Raw genomic sequence first — 24321 nt, 5'->3', positions numbered from 1 at the left:
GTATCATACATTGGCTGGGCATAATACTTAAAATATTCTGTACATTCCACATGAGAAAATACAGAGCCTACAGTAAGAGGTCTATTTATAAAAACAAAATATTGCTGGATGTAACAAGCATTTGCCCAGCTGTGAATTCTGAACATTTTGCTTAATACAGTGATCAGAAGCTCCATTGGTGGCCATAATACAGTATTTTCCCGATTTAAGTATTTAAGGAAAATTATTATGGCCGGCATTCATAGGAAATTGTTAGAATTCTTCATGGATAGGAGAATGACTATGACATTTGTCCAACACACCTTTGACAAATAGATCCCTGTTTTTTGGTAACATCTTTTCTGCATTACATAAAAGTAAGAAAAAGGGATCCCTTATCACCAGATCCCAGAATGAAAGAACATTGGTCTGGTCCAGCTGTGCCAAGTTGTAGGCACTACCATCACACGCCGTGTTTTGGTGCACGGTGGTCAAGATATATAATATATATATATATCTATCCATATCCATCACTTCTAGATTTAGCCTATAAAAAGTGGTTTAAGCCCATTGGGTTTTTTTCCATTTGATTCCCCTGATTTTTTTTTCCCCCAGAACAACAGGAAGTAAGTAGAAATCTCTCCAAAATGGGGGTGGGTGAGGGACCAAGTCCCCATTGGATTTGACCTCTATCCAGTGCCATGGACAATGGTACAACGTTTGACTTTCCATCACTGTCCTGGATACAATGGTTTTCACAAAGGCGCAGAATTTTCTCAAGGGAACACAGACAATACAAACCTGTCATAAGTTCTAACTCTTTCTCATCTTAGCCAAAATTTGCCTTCTATTTTGACTGGGCTGTACTTTGAAGTACAGTTTTAAAAATAGGAAAATCACCAAAAGGTAAACATAAGTATGGTCAGTTGAAATAACTGCTCAGTTAGAAAAAAAAAAAAAAAGCACGACAGCAACAGATGTACTGCGTGACATATCTACCTCTTTAAAAAAGGTGCGTGTAAGGATTTACACACAATGTGTTAAAAAAAAAAAAAAACACAAGTTTAGCAAAAAAATAAAGCCACAGAATACTTTGCACTGTGTGATTTCTAATTAGTGAAACAGCTGTCCATAACAACCAGCTTTAACTTCATTTTCCCAGTGTTACAGAATTAAAATGAAAAAAAAAAATCACTGCCTGTTATAAGCATCATCACCGTTTTCATAAATTAGCTTTTTATCATCAACCATTGTTATAATACATTTATAATACCATCACAATACATTTCTTACATTCCATGCTTGCATACTATTTTCTTATATTTCATTAGTAGAGATCATGAACTGTAATAGAAGTTATTACTAAGGCTAATGATGGTGCAGCCTGAGCTCAAGACGGCACAGACAAGAATTTATGTCTATGAGTCAACTTAAACTGACATTTTACTTTTGTGTTCTGTGTGTAATTATGAGGCAGAACCGTCTGCAATCCAGCGGATAATGATAAAAAAAAAGAAAACTTTCTTTGAAGATTAAGAGCCCAGTTTTCTTTCAGGGTATTCGAAAAATTCTTCTACATAGGCTGAGAACATTACAAATAACACGAGGATAGGATTGCGATTAAAAATAATAAGCCAATTATGCTATGTAACAAATTGCTCCAGGGACAGAAAAAAATAAAACTATTTTCATAAAGTTCTTTGTAGAAAATTAAAGTCAATTTTCTGTGGATTATTCCAGTTTTAACATCTAAAACAGAATTAAAAATTCAATTAAAAACTATTTGCACACACATGCCCCATGCAGAATTATAGGCAGGATGAAGTCACTCTTGTATCTGAAGCCATGATCTGGGATCCAACCGTTCTTTTATGGACTTCTGTCTTGGTGCTGGTACCGGTCTGGAAGGAAAAAACTCTTCATTGCTTGTCTGAAGCTGGTCATCATTTGAGATATTTTTATCAGAGGTTACTGGCTTTTGTGGGGCGGCCATTGGCCTTTGAAACTGCTGCATGATGGAATTCAATTTTGCATCAAGAGACTTGCGAGAAAAGCTTGATCTTGACCAAATGTTCTCCTTGTCTGATGGGTCCGAGATTTTTGATTCTCCAACTGTATATGGTGTCTTATTTGGTGGTGGTGGAGCCCTTCTCTTCTTCCCCTTGACATCAATAACATTTTCTACTTCTCCTTTTAAAGGTGGAGAAAGTATGTTCTTCTCAACATGTAGTTGGTGGTTACCATCAAATAATGCTGCCCAAGAAGGTGGAGCAGTGTCTTCCTGTCCAATTAGGAACTGCCCATTGGTTTCTTCAATTTTCCTGTGCAGTATATCAGTTAGGCTCTCAAACTTCATAGGTGAACCGATACCTAAAATTATAGTTATAACACATTTAACAGATATTAGGACATGAAAAGATGTCTGCACCAACATGTGAGCGTTGCCCTTTTTTTTTCAGCCATCCTGAAAGCCCTAAGAGGGCTCGAGATAGGATGAATACACCATTTTATTTTATCTGACATGTGCAGCCTTATTTAAAAAAAAAAAAAAAAAAAAAAAAGGGGGGGAGGGGGCATTTCTTAATTGCAGTTACACTTCAAGACCCCTAGAATTCCACTTTATGATATCAGATCAGGATATGATGAATTATGCTTGGTTGCTGTGGGTGAGTGAACGTAATGTAATTGTAAAGTCTTTTTTTTTTTAAATAACAAACATGTTAAACTTACCTGCTCTGTTGCAGTGGTTTTGCACATAGCAGCCTGGATCCTCCCTCTTTGCTGCTCCTGGCCCTCCCTCCTGTCGAGTTTCCCCACAGCAAACAGCTTGCTATGGGGGCACCCAAGCCGAGTCACAGCTCCCTGTGTCCATTCAGACACAGGGCTGGCGTTCAGCCCCTGCCCCCTCTCTCCCCTGATTGGCTAACTGACTTTGATTGACAGCCATGGGAGCCAATGGTGCTGCTGCTGTGTCTCGGACAATTAGGAGGGAGAGTCACGGATGGCCGAGGGACTCGTGGACATCGATGGACAGAGATACAGCTCAGGTAAGTATTAGGGGGTGCTGGGGCAGCTGCTGCATACAGAAGGCTTTTTATCTTAACCACTTCAGCCCCGGAAGGATTTACCCCCTTAACCACTTGCCAACCGGCTCACGCCGACATACGTCGGCAAAGTGGCATGGCTGCAAAAAATCACGTAGGGGTACGTTGCCCCTTTAAGGGCACGCACGGTGGGGGGACCCGACGCGTGTTGCCGGCAGGCGCGATCACGTGCATGAGAGCCAGCATGGGGATTTGTGTGTGTAAACATACAAATCCCTGTGCTGTCAAAGGGGAGGAGACAGATCGTGTGTTTCTACCAAGTAGTTAGTCCCATCCCCACACAGTTAGAACACAGTGAAGGAAACACACAGTTAACCCCTTGATCGCCCCCTAGTATTAACCCCTTCCCTGCCAGTGACATTTATACAGTAATCAGTGTAGTTTTATAACACTGATTGCTCTATAAATGTCAATGGTCCTAAAAATGTGTCAAAAGTGTCCGATGTGTCCGCTGCAATGTCGCAGTCACGATAAATATCGGGGATCACCGCCATTACTAATAAAAAAAATAATAAAAATGCCATAAATCTATCCCCTATTTTGTAAACGTGATAACTTTTGCGCAAAGCAATCAATGTACGCTTATTGCGATTTTGTTTTACCAAAAATATGTACAAGAATACATATTTGGCCTAAACTGAGGAAGAAATTTGTTTTTTTTTTTTTTTTGGGATATTCATTACAACAAAAAGTAAAAAATATTGCTTTTTTTCCCCCAAAATTGTCGCTTTTTTTTGTTTATAACGCAAAAAATAACTGCAGAGGTGATCAAATACCACCAAAAGAAAGCTCTATTTGTGGAAAAAAAAAAAGTACGTCAATTTTGTTTGGGTACAACATCGCACGACCACGCAATTGTCAGTTAAAGCGACTCAGTGCCGAATCACAAAAAAGGGCTTGGTTCCAGGGCTCAAGTGGTTAATGACCAGGCTATTTTTTTGCGATACAGCACTGCGTTACTTTAACTGACAATTGCGCTTGTTTACTTCAGCAGATCCCCGTTCTGTCTCTGCGGGGGAACGATCGCGGGCAGCCATCAAGTCCACCGGACTCACTGATTGGCTCCCCAGCTGAACGATCAGAGTGCATGCCCACGAAAGCTAGTGCACGAATAGCCATACCGGTACGGAGATTTGCGCAGCCGAGCCACCTTGCCGCAGTACATCTGTGGCGGGTAGTCGGCATGTGGTTAATGCATAGAATGCATTAAGATAAAAAAACCTTCTGACTTTACAACTCCTTTAAGAACTAGCATTCTCGCTTGCAGGCCATATTAGAAAGCTAGTGAACAGAAATAGCAAATAATTATCTTCTGGCTTGTTAAATACAAAAAAAAAATCTGTGGCTGGAAATAACCCATATAAGAATAAACATGCTGCATGCAGAAAACTGCATTGTTCAACAACACCTGCTGTGTGGCTCACTTTGCTCAACAGACTACAATGTCTTGCAGAATCTCCCAGGATTATGTAAGCAAAGGTAGGGCCAGAGGGGAAACCGAAGCTGTACAAGACAGGGGAGGCAAGGTTTTTAGACACCCAAAAGGTGATTGCAGTCAGTGTACAGGCAGCAGGAGAAGGCTTCTATTTAAAGTACACAAGGCTTTGATTATGCAGTTCATGAAAATACATACAATCCAGTATAGTTTAGTTTATAGTTCTATCTAACCATCAACCTATGTAACAAATGCAACTTACTCATATCATGATACACAGAAGTTGCCTCTTTTGTTGAAAACAATGGTGGTTTTCGCTGCGATATAATCTCCAATTCCATAAGTTCTTCAGAACAATGCTTCCACTGACCTGAGAGAGGAAAAGCAACGTTAGCAGGGAGACCTTTTCATTTACGCTACAAAAATTCAGTACAAGCTAGATGTTTCCTTTGAGATTTGAGAAAAAAAAGTGGGTGAAAAGTGGAAAAAAAAAACCCCACCTTTACAACCCCAAGGGTTTTGCACAGAGGGGCCCCGATCCTCCCCTTTTGGGGTCCCCCAGCTGCGCTCCTGGCTCCTCCTCTTCTCAAGTGCCTCCATGGAGACCCCCATTACCAGGGGGCACTCGTGCATGCTCCCGAGTCCTGCTGCTGCATCCATTGACACAGACAGCAGGACTCGGCCACGCCCCTCTTGTCACTGCCTTTGATTGACAGCAGCGGGAGCCAATGCTCCTGCTGCTATCAATCCAGCCAATGCAGAACCGGACAGCGACTGGAGCTGCTCTGCTCGTCCCTGTCACTGGAACGATTAGGTTCAGGTAAGTAAAAGGGGGGCTGCTGCACTGCAAAAGGTTTTTCACCTTAATGCAAAACACCTCGGGGGTTTATAACCCCTCTAAGCGTGAAGATTATACTGCTGGAAACACAGACATAAAAAAGCTAATGGAAAACTCAAGCTATCAGCGTTAACCTAAAACCAAAATAGCAATTATATTTTAAGAGACCCTTTAAAGCAGGGGTAGGCAACCTTTGAGATATTAAAAAAAAAGGTTAATATCCGCGCTTGGTAAAAAACGGCATGCAGCAGCTGAACACTATAACCCAGATATAAAGGTATAAAATAAAGGTGTAGAAAAAGAAAAAAAGTGCAGCGTTAAAATATATGAAGAAAGTTGTTGGGCATATAAAACAAGAAATGGCTAAATACTGAAAATAAAAAAAACTTGCATAGATCAAGCAAAACTGAGGAATATACAAGACCAAAAGAATATATATATGTGCCACAATAAAAGTACAAAAATGATGATGAAAAATATATATAGTTAATAGCTAAAGTCCATAAAAGTGACTAAAAAATCTTCATATGAATATGTGACTTGATGCGATTGCTTGACCTCGTGATACCCGTCACCTCTAGTATAAGGAAGGCTTACCGGACCGCCAACGACCCCCCTTAATCAGGGAGGTCAAAGAGCGCGAATTGGATCACAGATCCCCAGAAATGAACTCCAGATCTCCTGGGCCTCCTTGATCTCCCGGGCGTCTCTCGTCAATAACCTCTGTGTCCCGGATGGTCTGTCAATTGCGGTAAGTACCCCAAGTGTTCAAAAGATTGTGCACATCTTGCAAAAAATATTTGATACTCCAAATAGTGTGATATTGTCTCATCAAAAAGATTACCCCTGATGACGTCAGTTGTTGATGAAACGGGTAGTCACGCCCACATGCTCTGTGCATGAGCAATCGTTATTTAAACGTCTGTATACAGGACTTTTTACTTGCTAGCAACTCTTTGTTTTAAACCTGTTTTTATGCTAATTGGAGACTTGTGGAAGCTCCGAAACAGCATTGTATCATTTACTCCAATAATTTTTTTGATGAGACAATATCACACTATTTGGAGTATCATAGCTTTTTTGCAAGACGTGCACAATCTTTTGAACACTTGTGATACTTACCGCGATTGAGAGACCGTCCGGGACACAGAGGTTATTGACAAGAGACGCCCGGGAGATCAAGGAGGCCCAGGAGATCTGGAGTTCATTTCCGGGGATCTATGATCCAATTCGCACTCTTTGACCTCCCTAAGGGGGGGAGGCGCTGGCAGTCCGGTAAGCCTTCCTTTTACTAGAGGTGACGGGTATCACGAGGTCAAGCAATCACATCAAGCCACATATTCATATGTCACTTTTATGAACTTCCTTTAGATATCATCATCATAATTTTTGCACTTTTATTGTAGCAGTCCATATATCTTTTGGCCTTGTATATTCCTCTGTTTTGCTTGATCTATGCAAGTTTTATTTATTTGCAGTAATTAGAAATTTCTTGGTTTATATGCGATTTATGCAAGTTTTTTGCAGTATTTAGCATTTTCTTGTTTTATATGTGTTTTACGGTAACACTGTTCACATTATATGGTCACTAATTTGCACTTTTTTTTAAGTTGTGCCCAACAACTTTCTTCATATACTTTAGTGCTGCACTTTTTTCTACACAACCTTCGAGATATGGAGATCTACTTGAACAACACTAATGAAGTCAAAGGTCTGTGCCCAAATTTTTTTTTTGATAAAGTATTTTTACTCAGAACTAAAATTAAGTATTACAAGAGTGCAGGGTTCAGGAGTGCGTGACACTCAGAATGCAGGGTTCAGGAGTGCGTGGCGCTCAGAACGCAGGGTTCAGGGGAGGTGGGGGATGATGTGAAGGGTGGTAGAGGACACTGCTATGGGGGTGACCCTGCCCATAACTGTGTTTTCTGCCCCCTTCACACACACAAACGTATACTCTGCCCCCCCCCCCCTTTCCCTTATAGCAGTAACTTCTGGCCCCCCTTTCCTCCTATTGCAGTGTCTTACCTTTTTCCACAATGGAGAATGGTAATCAGCACAGTTTTTGACAGAGGGCGGGAGAGATGGCAGAGTCTTTTTTCATATGAGCAAGCTGGCGATTGGTTTCTTAGGACCACCCTGTGTTCTAACAGCCAATCACCAGCGGTTTAACTTAAAAAGTTTATTTGGCCGGTCTCCCCCCCCCCCCCCTTAGTTCTGAGCTGTGCTTCCTCCCGGTCTCCCCTGTTCACTGGTCACAGCACGGGAGGAGGCTGGAGGGGGATGGGGAGAGAGAGAGAGGTGGACCGCTCACAGACAAAGCGCAGTGGAGCAGGTGGGAGGGAGAGAGAGACTGGGATGGGGCAGTGCAGCAGAACCAGTTGGGAGGAAAGGCAAGGACCGGCACTTAGAAGGCAGGGGTCAGCGGCACAGGAATCGGTTCACCTGTCACCTGCAGGTGGATTGAGATCGATGGGTTGCCGACCCCTTGCTTATGCAGACTGCATTTACCTTTGAAGCAGCTTAGACTCACCTTTCTTCTCTTCCTTGCTCCTCCATTTAGCCACCAGGACCAACTAGAGAAAACCCCAAACCAGCTTGTCAAGATTTCTATTTTTGATTAATTCACATGCTCACCCATAACCAAAATGCACAGTATTTCTTCAAGTTCAAGGTTCCTTTAAATGAGGTCGCAGGAAAAGAAGAGTCTAGCTTGCTTATCACTCGTCATAGTACATTAACAGAGTGCAGACCCTCCTTTCAACTGATGTCAGAGCTATAATTTTCAGATTTTCCCTGCTGGTGTTGCAAGATAACCTAAGTATTGATTCAGTATAGGAAAAAAAAATGAAACTACTGCATTTTATGTTCTGAATTCAAGTCATCCCAGATATTCGGCATTGACTTGAAGGTGCAGCAGTAATTGCATTTATCCAGTGTTAGCTATTGATTGCAACTTGAGATACATTTTTACAAGTGAATGCCTGTATGAACCTATAAATGTAGTAGAGCTGTTGGGGACGTAAAACACAGATATAGGAAATCACTAATTAAAAACTTATGTTAACTCCTATCAAAAACCAAAATGATATTGAGGGATAAAAAGGGAAGACAGGTTTGTGCTTTTTTTTTTTTGCTTTGTTCTTTTTAATGTCCCCACTGGGGAGAATCATCCTGTGTATTTGTCCTAGTGGTAATTGCCACCAGAACTTAACCAATTGCTGTCTGCTGAATGTATGAAAACATCCTGGATGCAAGTGGTTATAACAAGCTCATGGATGCCACTTCGAGGAGCTTAGTATCTTTTTTTTACAGCCGGCGATCAGCTGTTTAGTAATAGTGGTCTGGGTAGCTTTACAACCACCTGATTGCTTTTACTAGTGTTAAGAAAAATATAATAAAATAAATAAGAGTTAACTAAAATACCAAAATTCATAAGCACACTTGACGCCGCCGCCACCCCCCCCTCCCACGCACTTATATAGAAACACACGTCCTACTGTGATTGCACCACAGACATCAGAGTAATTCTAGGGCCATCATCTATGATTAACTCTACACTGATAACCTGTAATGGCTTTAAATTCACCACACGTGAAAAATGGTAGGTACTCCTAGTTTGTCACCATGTCTTGGATGCGCACAGTTTTGAGTCTTAACATGTTTGGTATCTATTCTATTTACTTGGGTATTATATTGTGTTTGTGCGTACTAAAATTCATTTCAGTGTATTTCCTGTAAATTTACATTTTATTATTTAGAGACCCCGCTTTTGGAAAATATATAAGGTTTGGGGGTAATTTTCAAGCACAACATGCCAATTTTGAAAACTGCCAGAGACAGCAAATGGTTAATTTGAGAGAAAATCCAAAATTTTGAGAGGAACTTCTCTTGGTGACAATTTTTCCAACTTTGCAAAGATTACCTCCCACTTACCATTGTGTCCATACAGTAGATGAAGGGAGACCTCCCCAGCTACACTTTAATACTACAGCCAATACCATTTTAGTTTTGGATTGGGTACCTGACCTGTGATCACTGTTACCGATAATGGGTAACTGGGCTCATGTGATCACTAGGAATGGTCGTAGCGATCACATGATCACAATGTAAACAGCCTGTTATGAATGGTTTCCATTCATGAACAGCTTGCTCAGTGTTATGATCTGCGATTGGCCCAAAGCAATCACATGGTACTTGGCTACTGTCTCATGTGATTAGCTTAGCCAATCACAGATCAAAATCAAATGCAAGCTGTTCATGAATGGGAAACCCATTCATCACAAATCATCGCTATATAAGAAAAGACGGTGTTTAACCACTTGCCGACCGCCGCACGACTATATACGTCGGCAGAATGGCACGGGCAGGCAAAAGGACTTACATGTACGTCCTTGCCTGCCCGCGGGTGGGGGGTCCGATCGGACCCCCCCCCCGGTGCCTGCGGCGGTCGGCAAATGTCCCCCGGCGATCGGAGGTGAGGGGGAGGCCATCCATTCGTGGCCCCCCCCTCGCGATCGCTCCCAGCCAATGGGATCATTTCCCTGCCTCTGTATTGTACACAGAGGCAGAGGAAATGATGTCATCTCTCCTCGGCTCGGTATTTTCCGTTCCGGGCCGAGGAGAGAAGACTGAAATGTGAGTGCACCAACACACACACACACAGTAGAACATGCCAGGCACACAAAACACCCCGATCCCCCCCCCGATCGCCCCCCGATCCCCCCCCCCCCCCCTGTCACAAACTGACACCAGCAGGTTTTTTTTTTTTTTTTTTTTTTCTGATTACTGTATTGGTGTCAGTTTGTGACAGTTAGTGTCAGGGCAGTGAGTGTTAGGCCCCCTGTAGGTCTAGGGTACCCCCCTAACCCCCCCTAATAAAGTTTTAACCCCTTGATCACCCCCCGTCACCAGTGTCGCTAAGCGATCATTTTTCTGATCGCTGTATTAGTGTCGCTGGTGACGCTAGTTAGTGAGGTAAATATTTAGGTTCGCCGTCAGCGTTTTATAGCGACAGGGACCCCCATATACTACCTAATAAATGTTTTAACCCCTTGATTGCCCCCTAGTTAACCCTTTCACCACTGATCACCGTATAACCGTTACGGGTGACGCTGGTTAGTTTGTTTATTTTTTATAGTGTCAGGGCACCCGCCGTTTATTACCGAATAAAGATTTAGCCCCCTGATCGCCCGGCGGTGATATGCGTCGCCCCAGGCAGCGTCAGATTAGCGCCAGTACTGCTAACACCCACGCACGCAGCATACGCCTCCCTTAGTGGTATAGTATCTGTACGGATCAATACCTGATCCGATCAGATCTATACTAGCGTCCCCAGCAGTTTAGGATTCCCAAAAACGCAGTGTTAGCGGGATCAGCCCAGATACCTGCTAGCACCTGCGTTTTGCCCCTCCGCCTGGCCCAGCCCAGCCCACCCAAGTGCAGTATCGATCGATCACTGTCACTTAAAAAAACACTAAACGCATAACTGCAGCGTTCGCAGAGTCAGGCCTGATCCCTGTGATCGCTAACAGTTTTTTTGGTAGCGTTTTGGTGAACTGGCAAGCACCAGCCCCAGGCAGCGTCAGGTTAGTGCCAGTAGCGCTAACACCCACGCACGCACCGTACACCTCCCTTAGTGGTATAGTATCTGAACTGATCAATATCTGATCCGATCAGATCTATACTAGCATCCCCAGCAGTTTAGGGTTCCCAAAAACGCAGTGTTAGTGGGATCAGCCCAGATACCTGCTAGCACCTGCGTTTTGTCCCTCCGCCCAGCCCACCCAAGTGCAGTATCGATCGATCACTGTCACTTACAAAACACTAAACGCATAACTGCAGCGTTCGCAGAGTCAGGCCTGATCCCTGCGATCGTTAACAGTTTTTTTGGTAGCGTTTTGGTGAACTGGCAAGCGCCAGCGGCCTAGTACACCCCGGTCGTAGTCAAACCAGCACTGCAGTAACACTTGGTGACGTGGCGAGTCCCATAAGTGCAGTTCAAGCTGGTGAGGTGGCAAGCACAAGTAGTGTCCCGCTGCCACCAAGAAGACAAACACAGGCCCGTCGTGCCCATAGTGCCCTTCCTGCTGCATTCGCCAATCCTAATTGGGAACCCACCACTTCTGCAGCGCCCGTACTTCCCCCATTCACATCCCCAACCAAATGCAGTCGGCTGCATGAGAGGCATTTTTATGTCCTCCCGAGTACCCCTACCCAGCGAACCCCCCAAAAAAGATGTCGTGTCTGCAGTAAGCGCGGATATAGGCGTGACACCCGCTATTATTGTCCCTCCTGTCCTGACAATCCTGGTCTTTGCATTGGTGAATGTTTTGAACGCTACCATTCACTAGCTGAGTATTAGCGTAGGGTACAGCATTGCACAGACTAGGACACACTTTCACAGGGTCTCCCAAGATGCCATCGCATTTTGAGAGACCCGAACCTGGAACCGGTTACAGTTACAAAAGGTACAGTTACAAAAAAAGTGTAAAAAAAAAAAACACAAACAAAAATATAAAATAAAAAATAATAGTTGTCGTTTTATTGTTCTCTCTCTATTCTCTCTCTCTCTATTCTCTCTATTGTTCTGCTCTTTTTTACTGTATTCTATTCTGCAATGTTTTATTGTTATTATGTTTTATCATGTTTGCTTTTCAGGTATGCAGTTTTTTATACTTTACCGTTTACTGTGCTTTATTGTTAGCCATATTTTTGTCTTCAGGTACAGCATTCACGACTTTGAGTGGTTATACCAGAATGATGCTTGCAGGTTTAGGTATCATCTTGGTATCATTCTTTTCAGCCAGCGGTCGGCTTTCATGTAAAAGCAATCCTAGCGGCTAATTAGCCTCTAGACTGCTTTTACAAGCAGAGAGAATGCCCCCCCCCCCCCATCGTCTTCCGTGTTTTTCTCTGGCTCTCCTGTCTCAACAGGGAACCTGAGAATGCAGCCGGTGATTCAGCCAGCTGACCATAGAGCTGATCAGAGACGAGAGTGGCTCCAAAGATCTCTATGGCCTAAGAAACCGGAAGCTACGAGCATTTTATGACTTAGATTTCGCCGGATGTAAATAGCGCCATTGGGAAATTGGGGAAGCATTTTATCACACCGATCTTGGTGTGGTCAGATGCTTTGAGGGCAGAGGAGAAATCTAGGGTCTAATAGACCCCAATTTTTTCAAAAAAGAGTACCTGTCACTACCTATTGCTATCATAGGGGATATTTACATTCCCTGAGATAACAGTAAAAATGATTAAAAAAAAAAAAAAAAATGAAAGGAACAGTTTTAAAATAAGATAAAAAAGCAAAAAAATAATAAAAAAAAAAAAAAAAAAAAAAAAAAAAAAAAAGCACCCCTGTCCCCCCTGCTCTCGCGCTAAGGCGAACGCAAGCGTCGGTCTGGCGTCAAATGTAAACAGCAATTGCACCATGCATGTGAGGTATCACCGCGACGGTCAGATCGAGGGCAGTAATTTTAGCAGTAGACCTCCTCTGTAAATCTAAAGTGGTAACCTGTAAAGGCTTTTAAAGGCTTTTAAAAATGTATTTATTTTGTTGCCACTGCACGTTTGTGCGCAATTGTAAAGCATGTCATGTTTGGTATCCATGTACTCGGCCTAAGATCATCTTTTTTATTTCATCAAACATTTGGGCAATATAGTGTGTTTTAGTGCATTAAAATGTAAAAAAGTGTGTTTTTTCCCCAAAAAATGCGTTTGAAAAATCGCTGCGCAAATACTGTGTGAAAAAAAAAAATTAAACACCCACCATTTTAATCTGTAGGGCATTTGCTTTAAAAAAATATATAATGTGTGGGGGTTCAAAGTAATTTTCTTGCAAAAAAAAATAATTTTTTCATGTAATCAAAAAGTGTCAGAAAGGGCTTTGTCTTCAAGTGGTTAGAAGAGTGGGTGATGTGTGACATAAGCTTCTAAATGTTGTGCATAAAATGCCAGGACAGTTCAAACCCCCCCCCAAATGACCCCATTTTGGAAAGTAGACACCCCAAGCTATTTGCTGAGAGGCATGTCGAGTCCATGGAATATTTTATATTGTGACACAAGTTGCGGGAAAGAGACAAATTTTTTTTTTTTTTTTTGCACAAAGTTGTCACTAAATGATATATTGCTCAAACATGCCATGGGAATATGTGAAATTACACCCCAAAATACATTCTGTTGCTTCTCCTGAGTACGGGGATACCACATGTGTGAGACTTTTTGGGAGCCTAGCCGCGTATGGGACCCCGAAAACCAAGCACCGCCTTCAGGCTTTCTAAGGGCGTAAATTTTTGATTTCACTCTTCACTGCCTATCACAGTCTCGGAGGCCATGGAATGCCCAGGTGGCACAAACCCCCCCCAAATGACCCCATTTTGGAAAGTAGACACCCCAAGCTATTTGATGAGAGGTATAGTGAGTATTTTGCAGACCTCACTTTTTGTCACAAAGTTTTGAAAATTAAAAAAAGAAAAAAAAAATTTTTTTTTTTGTCTTTCTTCATTTTCAAAAACAAATGAGAGCTGCAAAATACTCACCATGCCTCTCAGCAAATAGCTTGGGGTGTCTACTTTCCAAAATGGGGTCATTTGGGGGGGGTTTGTGCCACCTGGGCATTCCATGACCTCCGAAACTGTGATAGGCAGTGAAGAGTGAAATCAAAAATGTACACCCTTAGAAATCCTGAAGGCGGTGATTGGTTTTCGGGGTCCCGTACGCGGCTAGGCTCCTAAAAAGTCCCACACATGTGGTATCCCCATACTCAGGAGAAGCAGCAGAATGTATTTTGGGGTGCAATTCCACATATGCCCATGACCTGTGTGAGCAATATATCATTTAGTGACAACTTTGTGCAAAAAAAAAAAAAAAAAAAAAATAAATTGTCACATTCCCGCAACTTGTGTCAAAATATAAAATATTCCATGGACTCAACATGCCTCTCAGCAAATAGCTTGGGGTGTCTACTTTCCAAAATGGGGTCATTTGGGGGGGGTTTGTGCCATCTGGGCATTTTATGGCCTTCAAAACTGTGATAGGTAGTGAGGAGTAAAATCAAAAATGTACGCCCTTAGAAATCCTGAAGGCAGTGATTGGTTTTCGGGGCCCCGTATGCGGCTAGGCTCCCAAAAAGTCCCACACATGTGGTATCCCCATACTCAGGAGAAGCAGCTAAATGTATTTTGGGGTGCAATTCCACATATGCCCATGGCCTGTGTGAGCAATATATCATTTAGTGACAACTTTTTGTAATTTTTTTTTTTTTTTTTGTCATTATTCAATCACTTGGGACAAAAAAAATGAATATTCAATGGGCTCAACATGCCTCTCAGCAATTTCCTTGGGGTGTCTACTTTCCAAAATGGGGTCATTTGTGGGGGTTTTGTACTGCCCTGCCATTTTAGCACCTCAAGAAACGACATAGGCAGTCATAAATTAAAGGCTGTGTAAATTCCAGAAAATGTACCCTAGATTGTAGGCGCTATAACTTTTGCGCAAACCAATAAATATACACTTATTGACATTTTTTTTACCAAAGACATGTGGCCAAATACATTTTGGCCTAAATGTATGACTAAAATTGAGTTTATTGGATTTTTTTTAGAACAAAAAGTAGAAAATATCATTTTTTTTCAAAATTTTCGGTCTTTTTCCGTGTATAGCGCAAAAAATAAAAACGGCAGAGGTGATCAAATACCATCAAAAGAAAGCTCTATTTGTGGGAAGAAAAGGACGCAAATTTCGTTTGGTTACAGCATTGCATGACCGCGCAATTAGCAGTTAAAGCGACGCAGTGCCAATTTGTAAAAAGTGCTCTGGTCAGGAAGGGGGTAAATCCTTCCGGGGCTGAAGTGGTTAAAAAAAAAAAAAAAAATCCGTGATATTCCAAGAGTAGTAGTGTCACTATGGTGACAATGAATCACTTTGATGACAGGATATTAAAAAAAAAAAAAAAAAGTTAAATAAAAACAAAAATACAGTAACCTTATTTTTTACATACTGTCTTCCCTTATCACTGCTACACCAGTCATATGTCCTCGCTGTACTGCACTGGTGACAGTGTAGTACAATGTAAAAAAAAAAAAAAAAAAAAAAAAAACCCGACAAGACAAATTTCTGGGGGGAAAACAAAAAAATAAAAACGAATTTGATTAAATTTTTAAATTTTCCAAAAAATCGTGAAATTCGAAAAACTCTCAATGCCTCCTACTAAATGCCTGGATATATTTTATAACAAAAAGTAGAAAAAAAGTCAGGGTTTTTTTTCAAAATTTTCTGTTTTATTTTTGCTTTGCTTTATAGGGCAAAAAAAAAAAAAAACCCAGTGGTGTTCAAATACCACCAAAAGAAAGCTCTAGGTTTGCAAAAATGGTGTACATTTAATTTGCATGCAGTGTTGCATGACTTACCAGTTAAATTAGCGCACTGCTGAATAGCAAAAAATTGCCTGTTATGAAGTGGTTTAAAAATAGAAAGGCTCATACTTTTTTTTTTTTTTTCAACCAGTAGGTTGAATGAAACATAAAAAATCTGATCTCCTGCTGAACCTTTGTACTCTGACGGTGGGGAAACCACCCCACCTTCAAAATACACTGATCAACGCTACCGCCATAGCCAGTGGCACTGATTGTGTAGACAGTTTCCCACAGGCTGGTTGTACAGAAGTAGGTTGATAGATTAACTTCTGTACAACCAACCTGCCCATAACGTGGATCAAAATTCAGCTGGTCCCTGCTGAAACGGGCGAATTTCTATCCATGTATGGCTGGCTTCAGTGAAGTGAAATAACCCCAACAGGATACAACTGGCAAAAGAAAAATAAACCTTGATGGGTCTAAACCATTCCCCAGTAAAAACAGTTTTGGCTTTAGATATACTGAAAAAAAATGCTAGCTTTAGATAATTGTGAACTTTAGACATTAAGGAAACATTATTCCACTGAAAATATTGAGCTACGCAATGTGTAAAATCATATGATTAGAATACTGTGCTATAAACAAACTACAGGGCTTTACAACATTATTCAATTTTAAATATGTATTTGTTTTCATGATTTATGTGATCTGCAGGCAGCTGTTGTGGAATGTCAGGAACTTGTCTAACAGCTGTTCCAATCCAATTCTTATGGTGCTGACAGCTGCCTATAACAGGTCATTAACACAAATGTATTATTTCCTTATCTAGTGTTACCCCCATTGAATGTATATTAAACACAAGGCAGAAACAAAAAAAAACACTGGCATATCAAAACAGTTAGTCCTATTTTATTGTTTCATGGTCTGCAGCTGTAGAGAAACATAACCTAACCAAGGATTTTTTTTGTTTAGATATAGTTTGTTATGGTGCAATATGTGCAAAGATGGCAAAACATGAAATTGAAAAAGAAATAGGAAATGATCTGTTGCTGGACTAGACTTCCTAGTACATGTACAAAGTATAGCAAAGTAATTACTTGGCAGCAGTACATATTCCCCCAATGGCGATCGCATGGAAAACGTACAATTCTTAGCGACAATAGAAGCAAAGAAATCCTCATCAAAGTAACCAGGCACCGTTTTCTTTCTGGATATACTGTAAAAAAACACCTAAAGCAAACATTTCTTGAGAGGAGCCTGATGAGTGCTGCATATGCTAGTTGCCTGGTTGTCAAGCTAGTCCCAATGGCTTTATTATTTTGAGTCACTTACCCAGAACAAGAACGTATACAATATTGGAGTTTCCAAATTTGAAAACTTGTTTCAGATCAATGACTGAAAGTACTGAAGTCAGAGGGTCAGTGTTATCAGGACTTCTTCAGGGTGTTTTGGTGGACATATAACCCCCATTAACCACTTATGCTGGACTGTGCAACAGTCAACAAAAGTATTTCAAAAAGTGGCCAATGATAGCAGCCTCTGCGTTTCTTTTTCAGTTTACTGAAATCTGTACAGCGACAAATATAGGAGCTGCCATGCTGAACTTCATCAGAAAGTACTAGCTGTCTGGCGATTTTTGACTGATACTTTGAGATAGACCTGGAACAAGCATGAAGATCAAAATATTCAGAACTCCTGCTCTACACACTTGTTTGAGGTCATGATGCCATTGGACCAGCATGGCTGGAAGGGAGCTAGTACTGTATTTTGAAAAGTAAAGGTCTGTCTAGATAAAGGTGGCCTTTAAAATTTCAGTAAGATTAATTACATATTTCAGCACTAAATTACCAATAATGATTTGGACAAATGCCAGTAGTTAGGTTGCCATGGTATATAGCAAGGATATGCAATTAACAGCCTCTAGCTGTTGCAGAACTACAAGTCCCATGAGGCATAGCAAGACTCTGACAGCCACAAGCATGACACCCAGAGGCATGATGGGACTTAGTAGTTTTGTAACAGCTGGAGGTCCGCTAATTGCATATCCCTGGTATATAGTAACACTCTGCAAACTGGGTGCCATTTCCTTATTCACCCTGCTTTACTATGTCACTGTAGCAATCGTGGTACTCCTTTGTAATAAAAAATCTGGAGGAGAATAATAGTACTTGCCCAAGAATCAATCCATTGCATTTTCTGAAGACAATATCTGCTCTGTGGCTCAGCACCAGATGCAACAACAGAACTGGAGCAAATTATATTTTGAAGGGAGAGCTTACAGAGGATCAAAAAGAATAAAGTTAAACGTTTAGGTCTGTTAAAGACAGAAAGTGACCCAATGTGTTTTCTGGGTCCAGACTGCATAAGCTTTCATTTTGAGAGATCCTAAGGTCAAACAAGTTTCCATATCCAGTATGCACAGGCTCAGTCACAGATCATGCACTGTGAGCAGTGGAGGTCTTATAAACTCTGGCCAACATCATGAGCTGTCTGTGCACAATTCTAGTTCTGGAAGACTTGCAATCCAGAAATACCCAGAGGCACGAAGTATGCTATGATATTCCATCAGAATATGCGTGAGCACACTCACTCAGACTCCCATCCCCACATCCCTCTGTTGGCAAGCTTTATGTTGTCAGATTGCTAGGGCTATCACAGCTGGGCAGCAAGATTACAAAAACGTAATGAGGGAACCGACTTTTGGAATGCCATGGGAGTACAGAGAGTTCATAGCTGCTGATTGTGGTGAGATCTGAGCAGCTAGCAAAAGCAACCAGGAAAAACAAGTTTGAAGGGAACACCAAACCCAAGTTAGAAACACTGAAACAGAAAAGGGCAACACAGAAATGCAGCATAAAGAAATGTTGGCAAAAAAATTATTCCCATATGAAAAACCCAGACTGCAATAGGCTTAGGGTTGCAACCATTCATGATTCACATTAACAATAAAGGCCAAATTCAAAGTCAAGTTCGTGAGCGATCTCGTAGTTCAAAGATCTTCCTGACATTCTGTAACAGTTTGCCTGTACGGGAGGTACGGGCAAGGCAGTAATACTTAAAGTCTGCAGAAGCCTGGCACTGCACCTGCAATCTGCTGATAGTCAGTGCAATGCTCTGCAGGCTCCTTAGAAAATAAAATAAATGCATATTTTTATCTGCAAAAATGTGCACTCAGTATTTTTTATTTTTATAAAAAAGTGAACTTATCCTGAAAATCTAAACCAAGGCTCCAGCAATTCACTGTAGAATGGTGGGGGAGACTAAGATCCGTCAGAAGAAAAAGCAGTCTACTATGTCCAGAATGGAAGGCGGCATACCTCACCACTTTAGAGTGGGTGGGTGTAGCCCATGGGTGCTCAACCTGACTAGCCAAACTGTTTACAGTGGGAGGGGCTTAATGGGCATGGCTAAACAAAACCCAGGCTTTCTTGCACTTACAAAATACACTTTGATTGTTGTGCCACAGGCAAGAGTCTAACAGACACATACTGTATATACCTCAGCACAATAAAAAAAAAAAATGCTCCTTTTACAGATGATTTTGTGTACACTGAAAATAGATAGAGAGCCTACACACTGTCTGAGCCTACCTAAATGAAGAACTTTAAAATAATTAGGATGGGACAACGCAGGTGCCCTGGGTGCCTGCGCTAGCCTGCCCCAGCCAGTCAAATTAGCAGAACCAAGTTCCAGAATATGTTCCCGCACTGGACCCCAGGCGGGATTTGCTGGACGTTGGGATTTACTTGAAATTTCAGGATGGCCCCGCCAATCCAGAATGATTGAGAGCTATGCCCCTCCTTGTATACACTGCCACCTCCTGCACAAATAACCCCCCCGTCCTTCTGACACACTGACTCCTGTACACGTTACCCCCCTGCCCATACAGCTATTTTCCCCCTCCCTGTACACACTGCCCCCTCTGGTGCACATTTACCCCTTCCTTCACACACTGCCCCCTCCTGCGCATAATACCCCCCCTCCCTGCACACATAGTCTCCATTCCCCTCCACACTGCCCTTCTTTCTTTTGTACACAGTCATCTTTATTTAGGATTCACCGCAGGGTTATTTAGTATGTTTTTTTTCCTGTGTATTGTATGACTTGCTATATACTGTACATCTGGTGTGTTATTTTTTTTTACCTTATTCCATTTATATATACACTTTTTTTCTACAATATTTTTAAATTATGCTGGGAATTTTAGTCCTCCCTCTGTCTAACTCTATAGTTCCCATATCCAGGGGCTCAGGTTTGACAAAGGAGCTTCTGCACATGACTGAAACATGTAACTGCCCTCTTCTGCCGTCACTTCCACTGATGTTCTCAAAGCTGGTCCTCAAAGTCAGTCGGCCATCTTGCTTCTGGCATCTGTCTATCCCTCTGCTGCTGGTCAGCTAGTGAGGATCCAGGAGAGCCTTGACAGGAGACCTAATGTCTGTGTGGGATGATAAGCTTAATTTACACAACCTTTCTGTGAGTGTTTTTAATTGCATTTTTTCATACTGGTGTTACTGCACTTAGAAGCTCCTCTTGATTTTTACCATCCACTTTCCATAACTACACTCATACTCTACTTTCCCTCTATTAAATCAGATTTTTTTTTATATACCTTTTTGGAGAACCCTCAAGCACTCTTGCAATTCTTGCTTAGGCTAGGATGATGTCCAAGTTGCCCACAGTGTTGTTGAAATTATCATATGGATTCATGTGGACATTTTATTCTAGGATATGTGTTTTATAGATTGTCATCTGTCTTACTGTGTCTGATTTAGCCAAGGAGCACTATTGGGTTGAATCGGGACCAGCGGTAAAACCGTCAGTATGAAAACCTTCTAATGGGTTTGGAGACGTGTTCTGTGTGTGTGGGCTTTGCCAGTTTGTAAGTATCAAGCGCAATGCGCTGGACTTCTTGCCTTCAAATGTCTATGCACATTAGAGAAGCGAAGTCTGCATAACGAGAGAAACATATTATATATCTGTGTGGTTACGCTATCCCCTTTGGATACATATCTGCTTTAATAAGAGGACATTGATATCTGCCTTGTTGGTATACTCGTACATTGACAACACCAGTAGCAATGTCCCCGCAGATCTTCTCAAGCCTGTAAGAACAAGTAGAATGATCTTATTAGATACTGGTTACTCTGAGCAGTATTGAGTGGGATCCATGCTGACAAAGATGGTGGATGTGCATGCATGTGGCTGGGTGGAGGGGGCAGTGTACATGCCTCAAGGGGATGAGACACGTACACTTCTCCCTCCCACTCCTGTGGATGCCCTCCCCTTTAGTGTCATTTCCTGTGTTGTTACATCCTTATTTGGTCATATCCTGTGAGGTCACATCCTGTGTAGGAGGCGATTGGCTGTTAGAGGCAAGCCTTCCAGTTTGTGACTTCCTGTGTGTGAATAAAAGAAGCAGTGAACTGCTCGACGGCAGTGATGCTGAGATGATGACATGATGCTGAGGTAATGTCTGTTTATTGGGGAAAGGGGGAGGCATGGATTATTTAGAGATGCATTATGCTGAAAGGGCGCATGTTAGCGCAGGTCAGATTGATTATGTATAGCATATAGCCAATCTCTCCAAGACAACGGCCCCCCCAAGATACTGACATCATGTATTCCAGAAGGCACGCTACAGAGCATGCCCTGTGGTATGTGATCAGAGATTTGATGTTTTCTTCCGTTTTCTTGCAACAAGTCCCCGGGGATGTGCCAAGGTACATGCATGTCAAAGTAAAAGACTCCGCTGGCTCCCAATGACATCAGAGAATCAGCGCCGTGAATCATTATAGAACGCCGCTGGATATGTGGGCAAGTTTTTTATGGATAACTGTGAAAAAAGTAAAGGGGGGGGGGGAGTTTCTCTAATAATTTTTGTGTGTGGGCAGGGTAATCCCTTTGCTCCCATCAGTTAGGCCTCTGCACTCTGTCTCAGCACTGCTCCGGCCCCTATACACTCTGCCCAGCAACGCAGCACAGTTTTTAATGCAGCCAATCCTCAGCACCACCACCCCCCTGCTCTCCCACCAGCAGAAGGGACTGAAATTCTGACAGCTTCTAAAACTAAGGTATCCAGTTCTCACCTTGCGGCTTCACAGCCGGTTCCCTACTGCACATGCGCGAAGCATGCTGCGCTCTGTAAATGGGCCAGCTGTGGGGGGGAAGGAGGGGGCCGAACTTCCCGGCTGAGTTTGCCACGTCAAAACCAGGTACCCGCTTCACCCTCCCTTCAAAAAAGTGCCAAATGTGGCAGCAGAGGGGGTGGAGGCAGACTACCAGTGTTTCCCATTTTGGGTGGAGTTCCACTTTAAGTGTCATATATTATGTTCTATAGCAAGAAGTGAAAATTACATTGTCAGGACAACAGAAAGGACATTTGGACCTCGTCTACGCTTGTAGCATTGTTCACTGCCCCTATGAAAGGTGATTTGTGCGGGATAGCTTTTCAGAGGCATTTGATAGCCAGCTTAAGGGTGATATGTCACCTCCTGGATGCCTGTTTTAACCCTTAAAAGGCCATGTCCCCTTACTACAACCATGTGCATTTCATGCGGTTGCAGTGTGGCCTAATTCACTTGGTTGAGCCCTGGGAAGAGAGAAAAAAAAAAAAAAACAAACACACACACGCAATTAGGCTCAGGGACCTTTTTTTACTGCCACAAGCCGCCTGTGTAGACAAGGCCATAGGGTGGCTCAAATCAAAATATTTATAATTATTTTGATGCATCCCAGTAATCCACAAATAATTTAATATGTATAATTTTCCACCTCATTTAGTAATGAAAGAATTTTCCTCCCTATGCAAAGTTTATCAGCTTTGCTATGTCACACAACAAGGGGCCCCGTTTTAAATGAGTCAATCAATTACAAACTGTTTTATCTTGGCTGAAAAAGTTAATAGTGGAGCCATCTTTCCTGTCCAATAGAGCAGAAATGTTCCTGAGAAAGTCCAGGTGTTTAGATTAGGAAAAAAAAGTAAATACAAATGTTACTCATAAACTTGGCATATTTTTTCTTTCACGTTTAAATGAAGGGCAGTCATACAGGAAAAGTATATAAATGCTTCCTTCTCAAGTCTTTAACACGAATTTCACAAACTAGGTTTTATAGAAGGTCTTAAGAGCAGGGCTTCAGTGTGAAAGCCAACAATCACTCAAACACAACTCCATAAACACAGTAAATGGCCACGTTACACGGAAATAAAAGACTTGCACCAAAATTAAGTCTCTTATGTGGAGTACAAACTTCTGGCGCAGAAGTCTGTTATTTAGAGTAAAACTTTCTGAAATTTAAGGGAGGAAGGCTTAAGTGCCCAGGATTAGTCTAAAAATTTCACAGTAGAAAACATACCCAGAAATCTTTGCTTTGTAAACCATCATTTACAATCCCTACAAAAAATCTGTCTAGGCACACAGCCAGGTTTTTTTCAAATACTTCCTATAGTACACTAAAAACAACATTTTTTTAAAAAAAATTTTTCAGCACAAAAAAACATAATGGAACGAAAAGGAAACAGAAAAAAAAAAAAAAAAAAAAAAAAAAAAAAAAAAACACAGAAAAATAATATATAGGTCTTTTAAGGCGTGCAAGACCCCATTGGAACTATTCAGCTATGACTTCATAGTCCCTCCACATCTTCTCCCGATATTCACTCAGATACATCCTCCAAAGTGTCCATAGAATCAATCCAACGGAACCACACCTTCCCAAGTTTTTTTTAGGGGATCCATGGGCCTCATATGTCATTCTGTATAGCGGAACATCAGCATTAACTAATCTTTTTCACATCCCCAAAGTTAGATTTCTGCGGAAACTATCTTCTGGCAATAAGTTTACGAACATAGAAGAAAGGGAGTCTGAGAAACAATTTTGTGGCCTCTTCCACCTCCTCATCTTTAAAGAGGTTGTAAAGGTTTGTGCTTTTTTTACCTTAATGCATCCTATGCATTAAGGTGAAAAAACACCTGTCAGTGACCGGCCCATCGTTTTACTTACCTGAACCCTCGAACTTGTCCCACTGGGATGCGCTCTCTCTCTGCCCAGGGTTCTCAGCTCTTGATTCTATAGACTGATAGCAGTGCAGCCATTGGCTTCTGCTGCTGTCAATCAAATCCAATGACGCGTGCGCCGGGGGGGCGGGTCCTGCATTCAGCATCCTCGGGAGCGCGCCGGCAAGGTAACCCCCCCCCCCGCCCCGGGAGAGCGCTTCTCCCAGGTGGTTATCAGAAGTGGGGAGGAGCCGAGAGAGCTGCCGAGGGACCCCAGAAGAGCAGGTTCGGGGCCACTCTGCAAAGCGAGAAACGAGCTGCACAGTGGAGGCAAGTATGACATGTTTGTTATTTAAAAAAAAAAGTCCTTTATTATCACTTTAATAACCCCCAAGAGACCTAAAAGTGTGATATATCTATCTATCTATGTATGTATGTATGTATGTATGTATGAAGCCAAAGGTGTCAGCCATGAACCCTGTTACCCGAGACCATAGGGACCTCACCTTGGAACACTCCCACACCCTCTGTGCATATGAAATAGTCCTTCTTGTGCATACGAAGATGACGTACAAGGGTATATGTCTGGTGTAAATAACGCAATTGAATGATCCGTAGA

At 42.0% G+C, this 24321-nt stretch overlaps 1 protein-coding gene across 1 annotated transcript in view; it reads right to left on the bottom strand.

Annotated features, from left to right (window-relative positions):
• Window positions 1–1227: 1227 nt before the first annotated feature.
• RTKN2 (rhotekin 2) overlaps window positions 1228–24321 on the bottom strand; it is a 192750-nt gene continuing 169656 nt past the window's right edge. The window contains exons 11-12 of the mRNA XM_073596259.1: window positions 4781–4888; window positions 1228–2349 (exon numbers count right to left, since the gene is read on the bottom strand). Coding sequence (XP_073452360.1) covers window positions 1805–2349; window positions 4781–4888 — 653 coding nt within the window. The 3' untranslated portion in view covers window positions 1228–1804. The remainder of the gene's footprint in view (window positions 2350–4780; window positions 4889–24321) is intronic.

This window comes from Aquarana catesbeiana, linkage group LG08, assembly GCF_042186555.1.
Source record: "Aquarana catesbeiana isolate 2022-GZ linkage group LG08, ASM4218655v1, whole genome shotgun sequence".
NCBI lineage: Eukaryota > Metazoa > Chordata > Amphibia > Anura > Ranidae > Aquarana > Aquarana catesbeiana.
Note: the sequence above shows the minus strand (reverse complement) of the source record. Positions and strands in the feature narration are given on the sequence as shown.